Genomic DNA, 18763 nt, shown 5'->3' with positions numbered 1-18763 from the left:
ACGTTCTGTATCAGAAACCAGAGCTAATGTGGTCTATCCAATGCAGTTTTCTGAATCGGCACCCCAAATCACTAAACCGAATCTAAAGTTGACCAAAAACTGATTTGTAACCCTTTTGGTACAATTGTTGGAAAGTGATCCTTGGTCAAAGTGGTCCCTGGTCAAAAAAAAAAAAAAAAAACAAACTTGGGAACCACTGCTATAAAGGGACCAGGACTGATCTTGGGAACTAAGCAGAGTCAGCCCTGGTTGGTACTTGCATGGGACGCTGCCAACAAAGTGTGGGTTTTTTTTTCTGAGGATGGTAAGTAGCCAATCCAGATCTGAGCATGCCTTGCTTTACTAAAGCCCCTGTGAAATGCGTCTATCAGCAGGTGAGTGACAGCATGTGCCTAGACTTCCTTCCTTCCCCTAACTTTCCGTCCTCCCTGCATTCTCCCCAGGTGAAAGCAAGGCAGGGCTTAGAGATGAGGCCAGTTCAGAGGAGGAAGGCTTGCTGACATCCCTGTTCGGAGAAGGCGATGGCAACGAGGAGGGAAGGAGCACAGTGCGTAGCTTAGTTGGAGGACAGAGAGAGCAGGACGAGGACCAAGAAGGAGAGAGGAATCCGGATGCTCGCGCCTCTCCGAGATAGGACAGTCTTGTGTTGTTCTGTTCAGGTTTCATGAAGTTTTGTTATGTTGGTTGAAAGGGGGAAGAAAATGCACTCTGTCCTATAGGACTCTCTGAGGGTCTCCACACTCCAGCTCTCATCATTCCTGGACATCAGCTGTGCACGCTGGGAGCGATGGAAGTTGGATCTACCACGATGCAGTGGGCCAAAGTTTTGGTGCAAATATTGGCGGAGGGGGACTTCCATGCCATTTTTGAGCAATCCCTCAGCACTCTAGAACCCATCATGCATCAGAGACTGTCATCCACCTGCAGAGCTGCTCTTCCTTGGGCCATTTTTGCCTACAGTTTGTTACTCCCCCTCCCTATTGCGGTTTTTTCCTGCCTCTAGATGTCATTGGATTGCAACTCCCTTGATCCCTCGTGGTTGGCAAGGAACCCAGAATAGATAGGAGCTATCGCCCAAGAACATCTGGAGCTCCCTAAGACGCCTGCCCTGTCCTTCAGAGAGCCTGGGTTTATTTTGGGTGAGGGACTTTAGTGTCCTTGGCCAAGCCAAACGAGGAACCCAGAATAGATGGAAGCTATCGCCCAAGAACATCCGGAGCTCCCTAAGGCACCTGCCCTCACCTTCAGAGAGCCTGGGTTTATTTTGGGTGAGGGACTTCAGTGTCCTTGGCCAAGCTGAATGAGGAACCCAGAATAGATAGGAGCTATCGCCCAAGAACATCTAGAGCTCCCTAAGGCACCTGCCATCACCTTCAGAGAGCCTGGGTTTATTTTGGGTGAGGGACTTCAGTGTCCTTGGCCAAGCTGAACGAGGAATCCAGAATAGATGGGAGATATCATCCAAGAACATCTGGAGCTCCCTAAGGTGCCTGCCCTCACCTTCAGAGAGCCTGGTTTTATTTTGGGTGAGGGACTTCAATGTTCTTGGCCAAGCCGAATGAGGAACCCAGAATAGATGGGAGGTCTCGCCCAAGAACATCTGGAGCTCCCTAAGGCACCTGCCCTCACCTTCAGAGAGCCTGGGTTTATTTTGGGTGAGGGACTTCAATGTTCTTGGCCAAGCCGAATGAGGAACCCAGAATAGATGGGAGGTCTCGCCCAAGAACATCTGGAGCTCCCTAAGGTGCCTGCCCTTACCTTCAGAGAGCCTGGTTTAATTTTGGGTGAGGGACTTCAGTGTCCTTGGCCAAGCCGATTGAGGGTTTATGGGAGTTGCAGTGCGGATAGAAGGAAGCTTTTCCCAAGCTCTGGGCGACACCCTTCTTTATTGCAGTGAGGCAGCACTGAAAGGCACTGCAGGGGAGCTTTGGTTGAGAGGCCTTAAAACTCAGCAGCACTCCCCGGTCTCAATGGTGATGGGCTGCCAACATAGTCAACCACGGTATCCAAGAAGAGGGAGGGGGAAAGGTTAAGGTGAAATGGATGTCCTTGGCCTGTTGGCAACTTCAAGGCCCACATTGCAAGGGCTTTGCTTTTCCTTGATGTGTAGTAGTGACCCATCCATCCTCCCCATTGTGTGTGGGTTTTCAGTCAAAGGTCTCACATGCACAGTTGGCATCCAAGCCACCTCTCCTCTCTCACCATGCTTCGGAAGAAGTGAGGAGCTGGTCCTTTAAAGTGGGCCCTTTTCCTGGCCACCTCAACTGGGAAGACCACCAGGCCCTCGTTTGAATACACCTAGCCCCCCACCAGAGCCCCTGCTAGGTAGCTCACAAGCCCAGCTAGCCCATTTTCTTGGCATCGGCATCCAAGGAAGCGAAGGGAGGTGTATAGGAAGCATCAGGGCTTCCCCTTCCACAACTTCCTTACAGCCCTCTCTCTTTGGTCTGCATTTTTGGCTTGCATCCGACCTTAAAAACATCTCTGTGGTGTTTAGCCAGGCAGAACATCAGTCCCGGTCCCACTGCTCCGTGGGCGCTATCATCATGGTTGCTACCACCGCTGCAGCTAATCGGGGCTATTATCTGCGGCTTATGCAAACAGCTACTGCGGCTCTGAGCTCAGCGAGAGCTGTCACTCGGTGGGCTTGATGCGCAATTATGGGAAGATGGCTGCTGTCGTTACCTTTCGGAGTGCCTCCTTCCCCGTTGCTGTTGGCGTTGTCGGCCTCTCTCTTGGGGAATGCCACACTCCCACCCTGGTTGCACTCCTTGGTTATTTTTAGTTGTTCTTCTTATAGTTATTTCAGCCTTTGGTAATTTCGTTAATGTGGCCTGGTTTTTGAAGAGTCAAATAAATTTCTCGTTTTTTTCCCTCCGTTCTCTCCCTTCTGTCCTTTTTCTTTCTAAAACTATCAACCTGGCTCTTGTTGCAGAGAGTTAGCTGCAGAGGAATACGCACAGGGATAGCAGGCGGTAGGATTCGCTCACTATTCGGTCCCAATAGCCCTTCCCCAGAAATGTGGATCAAGTAACAAAAGGCCTGCCTTCCCCTCCTTGGAAATCCAGCTTGGGAGACACTTGGAAGGATCCAAAATGGTTACCCCCCCCTCCCAAAAAAACAAAAAAAAACAATCCCAGGCCTTGACCCCCGAGTGGTTCCCTGACCTGCCCATGAAACAAGAGCAGTAGAAAAATACAGAAATCACAGAAAGGATACCCTATATATTTGAGCATAAGCCGACCTGAATATAAGCCGAAGCACCTGATTTTACCACAAAAAAACTGGGAGAATATTGACTCATGTCTAAGCCGAGCATGGGAAATGCAGCTACTGGTCAATTTCAAAATATGTATTGTCGAAGGCTTTCAAGGCCTGAATCACTGGGTTGTTGTAGGTTTTTTCGGGCTATATGGCCATGTTCTAGAGCAGTGGTTCTCAACCTGGGGTCCCCAGATGTTTTTGGCCTACAATTCCCAGAAATCCTAACAGCTGATAAACTGGCTGGGATTTCTGGGAGTTGTAGGCCAAAAACATCTGCGGACCCCAGGTTGAGAAGCACTGTTCTAGAGGCATTCTCTCCTGACGTTTCGCCTGCATCTATGGCAAGCATGCCTCTACAACAACCCAATTTCAAAATAAATATAGATACCAATAAAATGACATTAATTGAGGCATCCAGAGGTGATTTTTTTAATGTTTACATAAAACTGTAATTTAAGATAAAACTGTATCTAGCTATATGCATTATTTTAAATCAGAATTTTCCCCTCACATGTTTGCAGGTCTTTGCAAATCCTACATATAGATATCTAGAGATTTCTGTGTACTTATATATCTGTATCTATATGTATACATTCTTTTTATATATGAATTTTCCCCTCAAATGTTTGCAGGTCTTTGCAAATCCTAGATACATATAGATCTCTAGAGATTTCCGTGTACTTATATATCTGTATCTATAGGTATACATTCTTTTTACATATGAATTTTCCCCTCAAATGTTTGCAGGTCTTTGCAAATCCTAGATACATATAGATCTCTAGAGATTTCTGTGTACTTATATATCTGTATCTATTTGTATACATTCTTTTTACATATGAATTTTCCCCTCACATGTTTGCAGGTCTTTGCAAATCCTACATATAGATATCTAGAGATTTCTGTGTACTTATATATCTGTATCTATATGTATACATTCTTTTTATATATGAATTTTCCCCTCAAATGTTTGCAGGTCTTTGCAAATCCTAGATACATATAGATCTCTAGAGATTTCTGTGTACTTATATATCTGTATCTATATGTATACATTCTTTTTACATATGAATTTTCCCCTCACATGTTTGCAAGTCTCTGCAAATCCTATATAGCTATAGGTATCGATAAATACATAGAGGTTGTTGTGATAGAGTCTGCTGGCAGTGATAGTAACACTAGTTGTATTAGGAGAGGCAGGAAAACTACTCGCGAGCAAGACTATGATGAAGAGCAACAGAGGAAAAGAATCTGGGAGATACTTAGTGAGCCAACCGCCAAAAAACCCACCAGTATTCAAATTTGGGTATATAAGGTATGTGTGCCAAATTTCATCCAGATCCATCTTTCTTTGGGTTCGCAGTGCTTTCTGGATGTAGGTGAACTGCAACTCCTATAAATCAAATTCTCCCCAAAAGACCTACGGTATTTTTGATGGTCATGGGGGTTCTGTGTGCCAAATATAGTCCAGATCCATTGTCAGTGGGGGTCACAGTGCTCTATCTTGATGCAGGGTGAACTACAACTTCCATCATGTTGAGTCAGTCCCCCAAAACCCCTCCCGTATCTTCATTTGCTGATCAATTACGCTCTGTTTGATGTGATATTAGAGTAGGAAAGGGTTTTGGGAGATGCAGTGAGAAAGATCATGCAAATTCCACACCAGCAGAGAGAGTCAGAAAGACTGAGGTGTCTGTGGTGGAGGAAACACATAAAATTTAGGGTGAAATTGTCCCCGTTTGAAAGCCTTCACTTGAGTGGTGGGCTGTATGGTGTTTGTGGAGGACATTGGCAGAGTGCTTGGACATGTTCACGGCACTCGCTATAACCTACAATGTCATTGGAGGGAGGGCCTTTGGTGTCTCCTCATAGGTGAGGCTGTTTGTGGAAGTGGGCACCCCAGACACATACACACATACATATTTTCACTTTTATTATGTGTATAGAAGATATACAAATGGCCAAACTATCTAATGGACTTGGAGGTAAAAAAATAATTAGTTTGTAAACAAATGGGGGGCTAACCTTTGTATACTTGGAAAGGAAGACAACATTGGGTTTTAGGGAAGCTGCAAGTAATTTAAGGAACTTACAAGGGCAGGTATTATAGGATATAACTGGCGTGCGCCAACTTCAGCCATTCCTCCAAGTGTTTTGGACTTCAACTCCCACAATTCCTAACAGCCTACTGGAGGCATGGGCAAACTTTCTAATTTGGGAGCCGCATGCTAGCGCTCTCTGCTAGGAGGACTGGCTGCCCGGTGATGGAAGGAAGGAAGGGAAGGATGGAAGGAGAAAGAGGGAGAGAGAGGGAAGGAGGGGGGAAAGAGGGACGGAAGGAATGACAAAAGGAAAAGAAGGAAGGATGAATGGGTGGAAGAGATAGATGGAAGGATAAAAGGAAAGAGAGAAGGAAGGAAATACAAAAGGGAAGGGTGGAAGGAGAAAGAGAGGGAAGGAGGGGGGGGAAGTGGGACGGAAGGAATGACAAAAGGAAAAGAAGGATGAATGGGTGGAAGAGAAGGATGGAAGGATAAAAGGAAAGAGAGAAGGAAGGAAAGACAAAAGGGAAGGGAAGGATGGAAGGAGAAGGGGAAAGAGGGAAGGAGAGAAGAAATCGAGAAGGAAGGAAAGAAGGAAGGAGAAGGGGAAAGAGGGAAGGAAAGGTGAAAAGGTGGAAGGATGTAAGGAGAAGGAGGGAGGCAAGGAGGAAGGAAAGACGAAAGGGAAGGAAGGATGAAATGGTGGGAGGGAAGGAGAAAAGGAGAGAGAGGGAAGGAGGAAAGAGGGAAGGAAGGAAAGACAAAAGGGAAGGAAGGAGAAAGGGAGAGGGAGGGAAGGAAGGAAGGACGAAAGGGTGGAAGGAGAAAGAAGGAGGGAAGAGAGGGAGGTAAGAAGGAAGGAAAGACAAAAGGGAAGGAAGGGTGGAAGGGAAGGATGGAAGGAGAAGGGGAGAGGGAAGGAGGGAGGAAATAGAGAAGGAAGGAAGGACAAAAGGGAGGGAAGGAAAGGAGAAAGGGAGAGAGGAAGGAAAGAGGGAAGGAAGGATGAAAGGGTGGAAAGGAAATGGAAGGCGGAAGGAGGAGGGAAGGGAGGGAGGTAAGAAGGAAGGAAATGGAAAAGGAAGGAAAGACAAAAGGGAGGAAAATAGGGAAGGACGAAAGCGTGGAAGGGAAGGATGGATAGAAGGGAAAAAGAGAAGGAAGGAAGGGAATGGAGGGAGGAAGGAAGGAAAGACAAAAGGGAAGGAAAGAAGGAGAAAGAGGGACAGAGGGAAGTAAGGACGAAGGGTGGAAGGGAAGGAGGGAGGGAGAAAGGAAGGAAGGGAGGATAGAATGGTGAGAGAGAGGAGGGTCTGAGAAAAGAGCCTACGCAGCTGCATCCGGCCTGTGGGCCTGGGCTTGCCCATATCTGGCCTACTGGCTGTTGAGGCCCAAACATCTGGAGGGAGGGCCAAAGTTGGCCTGTGCCTGATGTATGGATTTTGTTACTGCTCTTGATACCTTTGCTCTCTCATACGTTACTTGAAGTCTGGCCTGACACTGCTGTTCGCAGGTTTCTTTCTGCTGCTCTTGATTCCTTTGCTCTTTCATAACTGTGTGTTAGGAATTGTGGGAGTTGGAGTCCAAAACACCTGAAGGGAGGGCCAAAGTTGGCCTGGGTTTCTTGTGGCCGAGCTGGTGGGAAAATGGACGAGGGAGAGGGGGCTATTTGTCTTGGGGTTCAGCACAAGAAAGTTCCCCCAAAGTGGAGGATCCTGTATCTCTTGGGCGATGGATCGATCATTGATGCCACTGCAGAGTTGTTTGCGTAGCGGGCGCCTGCTGAGAGAGAGGGAAACGAAAGAAGGAACAGGGAGAGCAAAGCAACGAGAGAGAGAAAGAAACTGGTGAGTCACTTGCGGAGGCGTAAGCCCGGTTGCAGTGCAGTGCGGGAAGAGAATTCATTAAAGCTCCCATTGATCAGAGGAAGAGGAAGAATGGACTTATTTGCTGGAGAGGCTGGCATGCTTCCCTCCCTTCTTTTTTTACTCATCTCCCTTTCCTCTGAAATGGTTACTAAAAAAAAATATGTTGCTTGGGTGGAGGTTAAGAACCTTTCTTTCCTTGCCTTTCTTTCATGAGGCATTGAAACCTTTACTGGAAATAGGAATTGGAAGCATTGAAATCGACCAAGGACACTATTCTCTTGTCCTATTGTGCCGACCCCATTGGCAAAACATCCATAAATCCTAGCAACTGGTGGTTGCTGTGTTCACGACTTCAAAACAACTAACAGCTTTTAACACACACACATATGTGTCATGAATGACTTTTTCAGTAACTTTGAAGTATAGGTTCTTTTTATTGCAATTTCCAGTCTGAGATGGTATATCAGATTACAGAAAACATTTAGACGACGAATGACATTGGACATACAGATATACAGATTCTATGCAACTACATTGGATTCACAATTATATGGCTAACAAACAAACAAAGGGGAATTACATTTTCACTCAGCATTCACACACATGTACATGCATTCATCCACATGCATCCAAATATTACCATATTGTTTTCTCCCTCCTTGGAGAAGCACCTGTTAGGCCAGAACTTGCTTTCCTGCAACCTGCCAATTCGTAGTTCCAAAACTTCCATAATGCCAAAACGTCTTCCCTAAGCACAATGCCAAGGACCAGATCTCTGTTTTCCATACAGTAGAACCTGACTCCCTGCACAAAATCTAAGACTCCAAAAGCGCACTTCTTCCTCTTTCCTTGAGAAAGAAGCCCCAAAGTGACCAGACTTCTCCCTTGCAGATCTGCCACTATCCATAGGTACATTCTCTCTCCTTCCCATGGAGCAGAGCATAGTGGGTGAACCAGACTCCTCAGGTCGGTCACAATTTGAGCATTGTTAGACCGAGTCTTTTATAGGAATATTCTGTTCATGTAGTCCCAAAGTTGTAAATTAATAATAAGACAAACTGTGTACCCAACCTGTCTGAAATGGTAGTTGTGCTAGTTGGGGAGGAAGTAGTTTTTTTCAGATGTTAATGAGATTACTTTTGACAACCCAGAGACTCAATCATTCAAAGTTAAATCATCGAGGCAGGAAGAAATGTGTTGGTAGATAGACACATTTTGGGCTTTCCTCACTCATCCCATCATGGACCATACAATCGCACCAAAAGATTCCTAGGAAGCATGTTTGGGACGAATCCGCAAACTGTCAAATCCACAGAAGTGAAGGGACAATGGTGTTATCATTCTGTTGCTGGTTTTGGGGCCCCTTGGTTCCGTCACTTATGAAACCTCCAAACCCCTTTGAGTGTGGAGGACTGAACGAAAAGCAGCCTCAATTGGACTATCCGCACCCCTTCTGCTGCCTCTGGGACTCAAAATGGCGCAAGAATCCTTGAAGCAAAGGTTGCGGGACATTGCCCTGGGAAAGCTTAGAGCCCACTCAAATTCACCATGCTCCCCCAGAGTCCTAAATTTACCATACAGAGAATCATTTAAGACATGCAAATATCTAAAAAGCCTTACAGTGACTAAATATCACAGACTCTTTACAAAGACAAGATTAGACGTATTTCATAGAATCATAGAATCAAAGAGTTGGACGAGACCTCATGGGCCATCCAGTCCAACCCCCTGCCAGGAATATTGCATTCAAATCACCCCTGACAGATGGCCATCCAGCCTCTGTTTAAAAGCTTCCAAAGAAGGAGCCTCCACCACACTCCAGGGCAGAGAGTTCCACTGCTGAACAGTTCTCAGAGTCAGGAAGTTCTTCCTCATGTTCAGATGGAATCTCCTCTCTTGTAGTTTGAAGCCATTGTTCCATGTCCTAGTCTCCAAGGAAGCAGAAAACAAACTTGTTTCCTCCTCCCTGTGGCTTCCTCTCACATATTTATACATGACTATCAGATCTCCTCTCAGCCTTCTCTTCTTCAGGCTAAACATGCCCAGCTCCTTAAGCCGCTCCTCATAGGGCTTGTTCTCCAGACCTTTGATCATTTTAGTCGCCCTCCTTCGGGAAGTGGCGGTATATAAAATTGATTAATAAAATAAATAAATAAATAAACTTATCCAACTTTTATATCCAATCCCGTCCATCGCAGAGGATTGTTAAATATCTTTGAGGGGGACAAGTGCCTCACATTGAATCTCATAGTGGCAAAATTGTTGCAGTGGCAACAAGGCTGAGAAAGCAGCTAACTTCCAATAGAGGTATTACTTGAAACCATGTAGATTTACTGATAGGTCTATTAACCATAATAAATGTTGTTGTTGTTGTTGTTGTTGTTATTACTATTATTATTATTTAGGGCTTTTATATCCCGTCCTTTCTCAACCTCCGCAGAGGGACTCAGGACGGCTAACAAAGTGGCACCCCATGGCGCTCATAAATATACAGTTAACAGTAATGTAATAGTAACAGTATAAACAGCAGAAAACCGTATGAACAATATAAAAATAGACAACAAATAGTCAGTGGATAACGAATTAAATCATTATCCAAGGGCAGTCCATCAGTTCTAAATAAGTCAACATGTCAGTAGGTCAGCCTATTCTCCAAAGACCTGATCCCATAGCCAGGATTTTACTTGTTTCCAGAAGGTCAAAAGGGATGCAGCAGATCTAATTTCACTCGGGAGGGAGTTCCGTAGCCGGGGGGGGGGGGGCACCACAGAAAAGGCCCTGTCCCTTGTCCCCGCCAGACGCAATTGTGACAATGGGGGGACAATGAGCAGGGTCTCCTCAGATGATCTTAGGGCCCTAGGTGGATCGTAGCGCAGTGGTTCTCAACCTGGAGTCCCCAGATGTTTTTGGCCTTCAACTCCCAGAAATCCTAACAGCTGGTAAACTGGCTGGGATTTCTGGGAGTTGTAGGGCAAAACATCTGGGGACCCCAGGTTGAGAACCACTGTCGACGTAGCGGGGGATATGTTGTTGTCCTCTGAGTCATTATTCCCATGTCAGAGCTAAAAGAGATTGACTATGGTTGCGTATAAAAATCAAAGCAGGCCATGCAGGACTGTGTTCCTGGCGTTTCCTGTGAATGGGAGAAACCTGGGATTTTTTTCTTGTCTTTCTCCTCTGAGCACCTTGACATTCGAAGCACATGCAGCCCAACAGGTGGGCAATGAACCTGCTTGCAAGCAAATCCTTTCTGCTCTCCCTCTGCCCACCTGCCATTGCGGAGGAATGGAAACCGGGATCACTGTGTCATGTTTCTAGTTCTTTGTGCATTGGTCACTTGGAGGGGTGTATATATGATGCTGGGAATTTCCGTGATGCCAGGAGAGAGGATCGGGCCTCCTCCGGCAAGAAAGGGGCACCATCAATTTGCCGCCCTCCCTTTCGTGAGTCTGACTCATTCAGCTTGAAAAGGCCTAGCAATGGCAGAGCGTCGTGAGTGTTCGTTCTGCGCTGGGCGGAAATTGGTTTGTGGAGATGAGGAGGAGGGAGGTTGTTGTGACGCTAAGCAGGGCTTTTGAGGCATTGATTTTGCATCGTGTGCAGATCCCCCCCGTTTGCTGAGCTAAGCAGGCTCTAAGACAGAGGAACATCTATTGGCATAAACAGTCATGGGAATAATCAAATATCCTGTAGTACTGGGATGTGGACTAAGTATCTGATCTTGGAAGCTGAGAGGATCATATGGGAAGGGAAACCATCAAGGGAGCCTTTGTACACTTTGACTCATTCTGGCTCCTCTGCTTACTTCTGCCTCTCCTTGATTAAAAAATTCCCAACTTGTGTCCGAAGGAATTCATCAAATGTAGCAAAAGTATGCAAATGGGTACAATATGGATTACTTACATTAGTCACGCATCTTAGGTTTTGTTTGCGAGGGGGGGGGGGTTGAACATTGATTCTTTAATCAATAATTCATTTTAATATATTTCAATACTTTATATTTTATACATATTTATTTATTTGTTTCAATAAATAATTGAAATATTTTTTATTTTAAAAAAATTAAAAATAAAACAATTATTTTAAGAAATAATTAAAATTACATTTTAATTGAATTATAAAAAATTACAGCTTGAAACCGAGAGACACATAGATGAGCATATTGGAATCCTAGAGCTGGAGAGACCCCAAGGACCACTCCGCCCGATCCCCTAAAATGGATAGCGAGATAGAACTGGAAGAGACCTCAAGGGGCCATCCAGTCCAATTCTGCCATGCAGGAAGAGCCGATCAGAGCACCCTGGACAGATGGCCATCCATTCAACCTCTGCTTCAAAACCTCCAGAGGTTTTGTCAGTGGCCTTCTTGGAAGTGTGATTCCAAGTGAGGTCTGACCAGAGCAGAAGAGATGAGAATATCCTTGCTGAATCATGGAATTAGGAAGCCTATCCCCAGTGTTTCTCCTCACCAGAATAGAGTACTGCTACTTAAAGCAACACTTTCAGTGGTTCCCCTCGCCTCCCTTGTTGATGCCCTTGAAGGGCAGAAGGCCCTCTGCAGATGCCCAGAGGGCTCTCTGTTAGTGCTTCCCTCTCACCCTAGCAATGGTGTTTCTGGCCCCCTTTCTAGGGCAGGTGCCTGACCAGGAGGCCCAGCAGAATGGACAGAGCCGACACCGAGGAGGAGGAGGAATGCTGCTGCCCAAGCCCCTCTGCATGAACGGGACCGAGACTGGGCCACCGGGCAACAAGGCTAAGACTGAGCGCAGGGACAGCAAGTCTGCCACCTCCAATCCGTCCCGCAAGGCCGCCTCTGCTGCCACTGCCTCCTCTGCTGGAAGCAAGATCCGCAAGCTCTCCACCTGCAAGCAGCAGTGATTCCGTGAGTAGCGCCATGCTTGTCTGCTTTCTTTCTCTTCCTCCCTTCTTTCCCTCCCCTCTTTCTTTCCTGCCTCCTCCCTTCCCTCTTCCTTCCTTCCTTCCTTCATTCCTTCCTTCCTTCCCTCCCTCCCTCCCTCCCTCCCTCCCTCCCTCCCTCTCTCCTTCCCACCCTCCTGACTTTTTTACTTCCACCCTTCTTCCCTCATAACTCCCTTCCCTCGCTCCTCCCTCTCTCCTTTTTTTCCTTCCTTCACTCCTCCTTTCCATCCCTTCCCCCTTTCCTTCCTTCATTCCCCTGCTTACCTTCCTTCTTTCCCTCCCTGCCTTCCATCCTCCCCTCCCCTTCCCTCTTTCTTTTCTTTCTCCCTTCCCCCATCCTCCCTTTCCTCCTTTCTTTCTTTTCTTCCTCCCTTATTTCCCACCTCCATCCCTTCCACCCTTTCCTCTCTACCTTCCCTTCCCTCTTGTTTTCTTTCCTTCTTTCTTCCCTCCCTTCCTTTTCTTCTCCCTTCCTCCCGCCCTTCCCTCCCCTTCTCTTTCCTTTCCCTCCCTCCTTTCCCTCCCTCTCTTCCTTTTTTCTTCCTTCTGTCCTCTCTTCTTCCTTTTCTTTGTACCTTCCTTTCCTCCCTCCCTTCTGCCTTCCTTCCCCTCACTCCCTTTGTTCCCTCCTTCCTTCACTCCTCCCTTCTATTCTTCTTTCCTTCCCTCCTTCTTTCCCTCTTCCATTCCACTCTTCCCCCCCTCATTTCCCTCCCTTCCTACCTACCTTCTTTCCTCCCTCCATTCCCTCCCTCACTCTTTCCTTCCTTCCTTTGTTTCCCCCCTTCTGATTCCTCCCTTTGTTCCTGTTGCAACTCAGGATAGTATTCACCTTGTTCCAGACACCACCACACCAAGGCTGTAGGTTTTTGTAGTTTATTGAGAAAAGCAAAATCAAAATAACGAAATAGAAATGCAATAGTTCCATAGGCAAAACAGTGATTTAAATGTAAAGGCAAAGTTCCCAAGATCCAAAGGCAAAAACATGAAGCATAATCCCTTAGCAATGGTCATGAAAAGTCCATGATAAACAGTTGAAAACAAGACCCAAATCCCAGACTCAGGAAGCCAGAAGTGTGCTGCAAAAAAGCCAAGGAAAAATCTCCAGAAGTTAACATGGGAAGAGCAATGTTGGACTGACAACAACTGCCTATCAGCTACAAGACTAAATACCCTTTGCGTACATGAAAGCATTGCATTGACCTTGGGCACCTTTGGCTTCTCGCTTGCTGGCCAAGCGAGTGCTTCTCCGATCTTGTCTGCTCATTAAATCATTATCTGCAAGGCTATGCAACCCCTTATCTGAGTCCAGCTGGGACGGATCCTCCACCTGGCCGTGTGGGATTTCACTCTTGCTATCAGTCTCTCTAACTGCAGGAACATTCCTCTCCCCGAGGAACTGACTTGTTGTTTCTCCTTCAGCAGCCACACTATCAGCCCCGTCTGAAACATGTACAGGAATCTGTAAACCATCAGTCTCCTCGTCATCCTGCAGGAAGTCAGGCCCAAAATCAGGCTCAGAAGGCCCAAACAGCTCAGCTTCAGACTCAGAGTCAAGCTGAGTCACAACAGTTCCCTCCTCCCTTCTTTTCTTCTTTCCTTCCTTCCCTTTCCTCTCTCCCTCCACCCCTACCTCCTTTCCTTTTCTCCCTCCCCCCTTCCTCCCTCCCCTCACTCCCCTCCTCCTTTCTTTTCTTCTTTCCCTCCCTTCCCTCCCTCCTCCCTTCCACCTTTCCCTCCCCTCCCCTTGCCTCCTTCCTTTCCCTCGCTCCTTCCTTCCCTCTCTACTCCTCCCTTCCTCCCTTCATCCCCTTCCTTCCTTGGTTTCCTCCTCCCTTCTTTTCTTCTTTCCTTCCTTCTTTTCCTCCCTCCCTCTCCCCCTCCCCTCCCCTTCCCTGTTTCCTTTCCCTCTGACCAAACACAATGCTGGGTTATGAAATGAGGCACAGCTCCATGATGCCCAAAGTGTTCTTTTGAAGCCAAACTTTGGACTTATCAGTGAGACAAACTGTAATGGGGCAGTAAATGGTCCAGGCGTTTGGGCCTCCAGGTCCCAGGCGCCCGTCTTTCCACCTTGTCCGATGATCAAGGATCCTGACAGCTGGAAAGCCACAATGTTGTGCATTTGTGGGCATATTTTAGGACTTGGGTCAGCTGAGAAGAAGTGGAGGTTGCACCCGCATTGGGTAGGGTTTCATGTATTGGAACTGAGCTGTTTTCCTCCTGGTGGCCCCCTCCCCATTTGCCAGTTCTTCCTCCTCCTCCTCCTCCCTGTCATTCTCTCTCTGCCTCCGGTTGTTGAAACGCCCACTCGCTCTTCTTCTTCTTCCCGGCTGCTTTCTCTCCTGATTCATAAGCGCATCCCCAAGCATTATTCATCTCCTCACCCCCGCTCACTTAGCTCCTCCCGCCGTGTGCCTCTTAACTACGGGAACACTCACCCAATGCAGTATCTGCCTCGAGAAACAAGGTCTTCCTCTCTGCACCCCTTTCTTCCACCTTCCTTCTCTCTCTGGTCCCCTCAAAAGCTTGGCCAAGTCCCCATGCCTTGTGATCTCAGCCTCGTTGCCTAACACCACAAATGTTCAAAGGAGGGGTCCCTCAAAGGCTATCTAGCCAACCCCTTGGCTTCTCCTTTGTCAGAAGACAAGCACCCTTTGGGCTACTATGCTTTGAAGGCTCGGCTTCTTGGATTTCTTTGCCTGCCCGGAAACTGTCCTTCATGTCCAAACAAAGCGGTTTTCTATGATTTGCCATCCAGTCCCACCCCCAGTCCAACCATCCAAGCCCTCCCGACAGATGGCCATCCAGCCCTTGCCTATTATTATTATTATTATTATTATTAAACTTTATTTGTACCCCGCTAGCATCTCCCGAAGGACTCGATGCGGCTTACAAAGGCCAAGGCCTTAACACAACAACAACAAATAACAATACGATGCAAAGCAAATTAAAAACATAAGCAATAACACAACAAAACATTACACTATTACACAATAAAATCAGGGCCGGGCCAGTGATGGGTACAGATTAAAAAGTGCTGGGTGTGTGAGGTGGTATGTTGGAGTTCTGGGCAAGTGCAATGTGCAGAGAGTCTTAAACTCTAATAAAGTGCTTCTGGGACGTAGTGCTGGAGGTTATCCTATTCTGGGAAGGCACATCGGAATAACCAAGTCTTCAAGTTCTTCCTAAAGACTGCCAACGTGGGTGCTAGTCTAATGTCTTTGGGGAGGGTGTTCCAAAGTTGGGGGGCAACCACAGAGAAGGCCCTGTCCCTCGTCCCCACCAAACGTGCCTGCGACGTAGGTGGGATCGCGAGCAGGGCCTCTCCTGATGAACGAAGTGAGCACGTGGGTTCGTAAACGGAGATGCGGTCACGCAGGTAGGCAGGTCCCAAACCGTTTAGGGCTTTGTAGGTAAGCACCTGCACCTTGAATTGGGCTCGGTAAGTAAACGGCAGCCAATGGAGCTCCTTAAACAGGAGGGTTGACTTCTCTCTGTAAGGGGCGAGTTAACATCCTGGCCGCGGCCCGTTGAACCAGTTGGAATTTCTGAGCCGTTTTCAAGGGCAGCCCCACGTAGAGCGCATTACAGTAATCCAATCTAGAGTTGACCAAGGCATGGACCACCCCAGCCAAATCAACCTTTGCGAGGTATATTAATAGTAGTAGTGGTGGAATTGTAGACTTGGAAGAGATTCCAAGGGCCATCAAGTCCAACCCCCTTCTGCCAGGCAGGAAGACACCATCCAAGCCCTCCTGATAAATGGCCATCCAGCCTCTGCTGAAAAACTTCCAGAAAATGAGTATTTAAATGGGTTGCCTCAACTAGTCCCTTTTAGTGAGGCCTTTTTACAGATTGACTCTAATAATAATAATAATAATAATAATAATAATAATAATCTTTATTTATACCCCGCCACCATCTCCCCAATGGGCACTCGGAGCGGCTTACATGAGGCCAAGCCCAAACAACAAATTGCAATAAAATAAAACCGAAAATGCAAACATAATTACATAGAACATATGAAAAACATAGCAATATAAAATTACAATAGGCACAATGACAATGACAATGGGCGGGCTACATGTAATGGTTAAAAGAGAGACTGATTAAAAACTGATTAAAACTCAGGTGAGATAAAAAAGTAACAGATTATTCCATCCAATCATTAATTAATCAATCAATCATTATTATTGATTAATGATGGTGGTGACTCCTAAAAGAGTTATTATCATGGGGAAACGGGGTCTCAACTGAAGCTGTATCCCCAATCCTTGTCTCCACAGCAAGCCAAATGGTTCAAAAGACAATTCTCACCAGGGCAGGAAGTGATGTGAAGAGGGGTACAGGCAGCAAAGGAAACACCACAGGAGTGTCAACCCTTCTCTATGCCATCCAAAACATATAGAGAGAGTGAGAGAATCATAGGGTTGGAAGAGACCTTGTGGGCCACCCAGTCCAACCCCCTGCCAAAAAGCAGGAAAATCACATTAAAAGCACCCCCAACAGATGGCCATCCAGCCTCTGTTTCAAAGCCTCCAAAGAAGGTGCCTCCTTAAAGGTCAAGGTTTCCCCTTGACATTAAGTTTAGTCATGTCCAACTCTGGGTGGTGCTTATCTCCATTTCTAAGCTGACGAGCTGGCATTGTCCATAGACACCTCCAAGGTCATGCGACCGGCATGACTGTATGGAGCACCATTAGCTTCCTGCAGAAGTGGTAGCTATTAATCTACTCACATTTCTGTGTTTTTGAACTTTTAGGTTGGCAGAAGCTGTGGCTAACAATGGGAGCTCACCTTACTCCCTGGATTTGAACCACCAGCAAGTTCAGCAGCTCAGTAGTTTAACCCTCTGCGCCACCAGGGGGGCTATACATACACCCTGTTTCCCCATAAATAAGATAGTGTCATATTAATTTTTGCTGCCAAAGATGCGCTAGGTCTGTATTGTCAAACGCTTTCATGGCCGGAATCACTGGGTTCTTGTAGGTTTTTTCGGGCTATATGGCCATGTTCTAGAGGCATTCTCTCCTGACATTTCGCCTGCATCTATGGCAAGCATCCTCAGAGGTAGTGAGGTCTACCTCTCTACCTCTGAGGATGCTTGCCATAGGTGCAGGCGAAACATCAGGAGAGAATGCCTCTAGAACATGGCCATATAGCCCGAAAACAGAGGCTGGATGGCCATCTGTCAGGGGTGATTTGAATGCAATGTTCCTGCTTCTTGGCGGGGGGTTGGACTGGATGGCCCATGAGGTCTCTTCCAGCTCTTTGATTCTATGACTCTATCTTTGCTGTCAGCCGGTCTGAGTCCCTCCGCAGAGGTAGAGAAGATCGGGATATAAAAGTTTTAAATAAATAAATAGAAATATTTTTTTCCGCTTCTGTGTAACCATCTTGGCAGAAAGGCAGAGTGTCGACGAACATAAAAATAAAGGGAATAACACCTCTATTTTCATGTCTTCCTTGTCTGCAGCCGGAACCTCCTCCTTCGCCTCTTCTCCCGCCTCCCTTCCCTTCCCGTAGGCAGACGTTCCGTATAGAACATGCTTACAATCAAAAGACGGAAGAAGAAAGAGAAAGAAAAGACTTTGGAAAAGTGATGAACCTGGAACGGAGGGTAGGGGGGCGCCGCACGGAAACTTCTTCCCTTCCCTTCCTTCCCTTCCTCCTGATGCTGTCTGGACTCCTCCTTTGCACCACTTTCGAGGTGTCCTCTTGTGGGACGGACGAGAAAGGTTTGGCGATCCTTTCTCGGACAATTCCGCGCTTCGGCTGGCCGCTGATCGGGACTCTGTAGGGACAGACAGACGGGGGAAGGTATTCCTGTTGGGGCCGGATGGCGGGGTCCGGGTGCGGGAGACGGACAGGGCTCCTTTCTACAGGAATCCATCTCTTGCCTTCCTGGGTGTGTGAGAATCGTTTAGCAAGCCATCCAAACACGCACTTTATGTAGTAACTACTGTTATATATATATATATAATATATATATTATATTATATATATTTTCCCCTTTTCTTGAGCCCCTCCCCTTTCTTTTTCATTTTGTTTTTTCTTTATCTATTTTTCAATCTCTCTATTTCTTCCACATTGTGATGTATTTGAAAAGATTTTTTAAAAACACCTGGAGCCAGGGGCAGGTGGGGAGGAGTGTTTGAGGCCTTTGGAAATGGAAAGCGATGGGGATCATTTCAAGGAGCCGAAGCGGGTTCAGGATGCGGGGAGATCACACTTGGTATTGAACGCAGGGCAAACGCAGTGCCCACCGTAAAATTGCAAACCGTAAAGCAAAACCGTGAATAATAAAATGGAGAAACAAGTCTGCATGCTGTTTATAAAAGGGCTGGAGTAAAGGGAAACGAGTGGGGTTTTGGTTTTCTTCTTCCTTTCCTTTTCTTCCTTCCTTCCTTCCTTTTTCCCTTTCTTTTTAAAAAAATGAAAATAAAGTTAAAAAGGAGAGATCGGGTTTGGAGCCTGTTTGTGGATCTGTCCCCGGAAGACAAAAGTGGGCTTACTTTTCTTTGGATGCTGGAAGAAGAAAGAAAAGGCCGGTTTGAGCAGCTTTCTCTTTGCTGTGTGACTTGGCCTGATCTTGAGGCAAATGTGGGTGGTTGCCTCAGGCGGCAAGATTGGGGGGGGGGGGGTGCAGCTCGCAGGTTCGAATCTGGGGAGA

The 18763-nt window shown here is 46.8% G+C and overlaps 1 protein-coding gene across 2 annotated transcripts in view; it reads left to right on the top strand.

Moving 5' to 3' along the window:
- Window positions 1–18549, top strand: part of STK11 (serine/threonine kinase 11) — an 86878-nt gene extending 68329 nt beyond the window's left edge. For both annotated transcript variants that reach the window (XM_067473580.1, XM_060784809.2), the window contains exons 10-11: window positions 11798–12049; window positions 17567–18549. In XM_067473580.1, the coding sequence (XP_067329681.1) occupies window positions 11798–12045 (248 nt within the window). In that variant the 3' untranslated portion in view covers window positions 12046–12049; window positions 17567–18549. The remainder of the gene's footprint in view (window positions 1–11797; window positions 12050–17566) is intronic.
- Window positions 18550–18763: the final 214 nt, after the last annotated feature.

This window comes from Anolis sagrei, chromosome X, assembly GCF_037176765.1.
Source record: "Anolis sagrei isolate rAnoSag1 chromosome X, rAnoSag1.mat, whole genome shotgun sequence".
Taxonomy (NCBI): Eukaryota; Metazoa; Chordata; class Lepidosauria; order Squamata; family Dactyloidae; genus Anolis; species Anolis sagrei.
The sequence above is the reverse complement of the archived record's forward strand: the minus strand, read 5'-3'. Positions and strand labels throughout refer to the sequence as shown.